General features: G+C 43.8%; 1 protein-coding gene across 1 annotated transcript in view; it reads left to right on the top strand.

The window, feature by feature from the left end:
* Positions 1-2,103, top strand: part of ASTN2 (astrotactin 2) — an 843,256-nt gene that overhangs the window by 491,969 nt on the left and 349,184 nt on the right. The window contains exon 11 of the mRNA XM_023531046.1: positions 1,221-1,371. Coding sequence (XP_023386814.1) covers positions 1,221-1,371 — 151 coding nt within the window. The remainder of the gene's footprint in view (positions 1-1,220; positions 1,372-2,103) is intronic.

Below are 2,103 nucleotides of genomic sequence, written 5' to 3'. Positions count from 1 at the left end.
ATTTAGATTTTCTTCTATAAGTAATGGAGAGCTATTGATCAGTGGGGCATCTAATTAGAGCTGGAATTTAACAAATTCACTGGCAAGTCAGTATTAAAGATGAGACAGAAGGCAGTAAGACTGGTGACAAGAAATAAGCTAGGAGACCAAAACATGGAGCCCCAGGCCTGAGGAGGAAAAGAATGGGAGAAGAGATGAAGGGTGGTCCAGAGACAGCACCAGCAGTGCTCACCGGCCTCTTCTCGCTACCTGTGCACATGCAGGCTTCTCCCCTCTTTCATAAATCTGTGTTCGCCAAGGCACAGGTCACAGAAGAATATAGTGCCTCTTCTCACCGCCTGTGGTGCGTTTTCAGCATCTCCTGCAATCGTGGGCTTCTTAGATACTTCAGTGCTGGGATATTCCTCTTATGGACCTTTCTTCAGAAAACAGCCTCCAGAAACTTCCATCTATATCTCTCATCAAATAGAATTTTAGAAGATCCATGATTACGGTATCTAGTCCGGTGTTGTCTGTTGGGAACCTCATCTGAGAAGAATTATTCATTGGCCTGGATTACCATGGCCTTTCCGACAGCTGTTGTTTCCGGTGTTGATGATGCGACCCGTATGCAGTGTTCAGGGTATCAGGGTCAGACAGTCCTGTGTTTGCATCGTGGCTCTTTGTAAGCTGTGTAATTTGTTGTAAGTCCCACACCTTTTCTTGTTTCCATTTATATCCACAAAGTCAGAATAATAGGAATGTGCTCATTTTGAAGAGTTGCCATGAGGAAGTCTGGGATCCGTGGAAACATATACTGCATGTTAAGAGTTGGGTAGTAGGAGGGGCCTTCTCTTTAGTCTCAGATGGAGCTCGGCACAAACTTCCATTCTGCCACGTTACAAGCTAGGTGGCCTTCAGCAAGACATTTCACCTTTCTGAGCCACAGTTCCCTATTGGTAAAATACCTACCTTCCAAAATTATGAAAACTAATGAAATAAAGGATATAGAGTTGCAAGCGTAATCTTACTTATCACAACTAGACAAATATCATGGTATGTGATGATAAGCTTATTGGATTTTGTTTGTTTTTCTTCTTTTTAAATATATTTTTGTATCATTTTCTTGTTATAAATATAACAAATGATTATCTCGAGTGTAATGAATGCACATTTAAATTTTTTAAAAAACCTAATGATACTGGTGCCTCTGAGGTTTAACCGTCCCCTTTTTCTCCAAGGGAAGAAGCAATGCTGTCCACCTACTTCGAAACCATCAATGACCTGCTGTCCTCCTTTGGGCCAGTCCGTGACTGCTCTCGGAACAACGGGGGCTGCACCCGAAATTTCAAGTGTGTGTCTGACCGCCAGGTGGACTCTTCGGGATGTGTGGTAAGTGCCCATTGACTTATTAACATGGTGCTGGCCCAAGGTGCCAAGGCTACTCGCTGGAGGCCCCTTGCCGTGAGGGTCAGCTGGTCAGGGAGGATACTACTGCTCATTGCTCCTACCTCTGTGGCCTTTGGCATACCAGGCTGCCTTGGTTTCCTCATCTGTAAAGTGGGACAATTAAGCCTATCTCATAGAATTGTTGGAACAATGAAATAAGATCTTAGAACTTTAGTTCCCAATATATAATGGTCCTTGAGAGCTCCTGGCTTCAGGAAGCCTGCAGCTCATTTGAGAATGGGGTAGGGCATGGCATGTCTTATCTCTGTTAACACAGGGGTGTAGGGGTGGGTATGTCAGTGAAATTTTCAGAAGAGAAAGTTTCGGCTGATACCTAAGGTTCGTAGAGGGCTTCCTGGGGAAGTTGGTGTTGGAACTGGTTTTAAAAGATGAGTCACTTACATTGGGATAGGAGCAGGGATGGCTGAAGTGTGGAGGGAAGATGGCAATCTTGTTTGCATGGAGCTTTGGTGTCTAGTATTGGATAAAGATACAGAAGAAGACATATGGGGATTTTTGTTGCCTATAGAGATGTCACCCCACATGATTTGTTTTATAGGACCGACCTAGGGTGCTTGTTTAAATTGCAGGTTTAGGATTCCACACCAGAAATTCTGATTCTATGAAGGAGCTTAGGTCTCAGGAACCCGAATTTGTAACAATCTCATGAGTGTG

This window comes from Pteropus vampyrus, unplaced genomic scaffold (genome assembly GCF_000151845.1).
Source record: "Pteropus vampyrus isolate Shadow unplaced genomic scaffold, Pvam_2.0 Scaffold61, whole genome shotgun sequence".
Taxonomy (NCBI): domain Eukaryota; kingdom Metazoa; phylum Chordata; class Mammalia; order Chiroptera; family Pteropodidae; genus Pteropus; species Pteropus vampyrus.
Note: the sequence above shows the minus strand (reverse complement) of the source record. Positions and strands in the feature narration are given on the sequence as shown.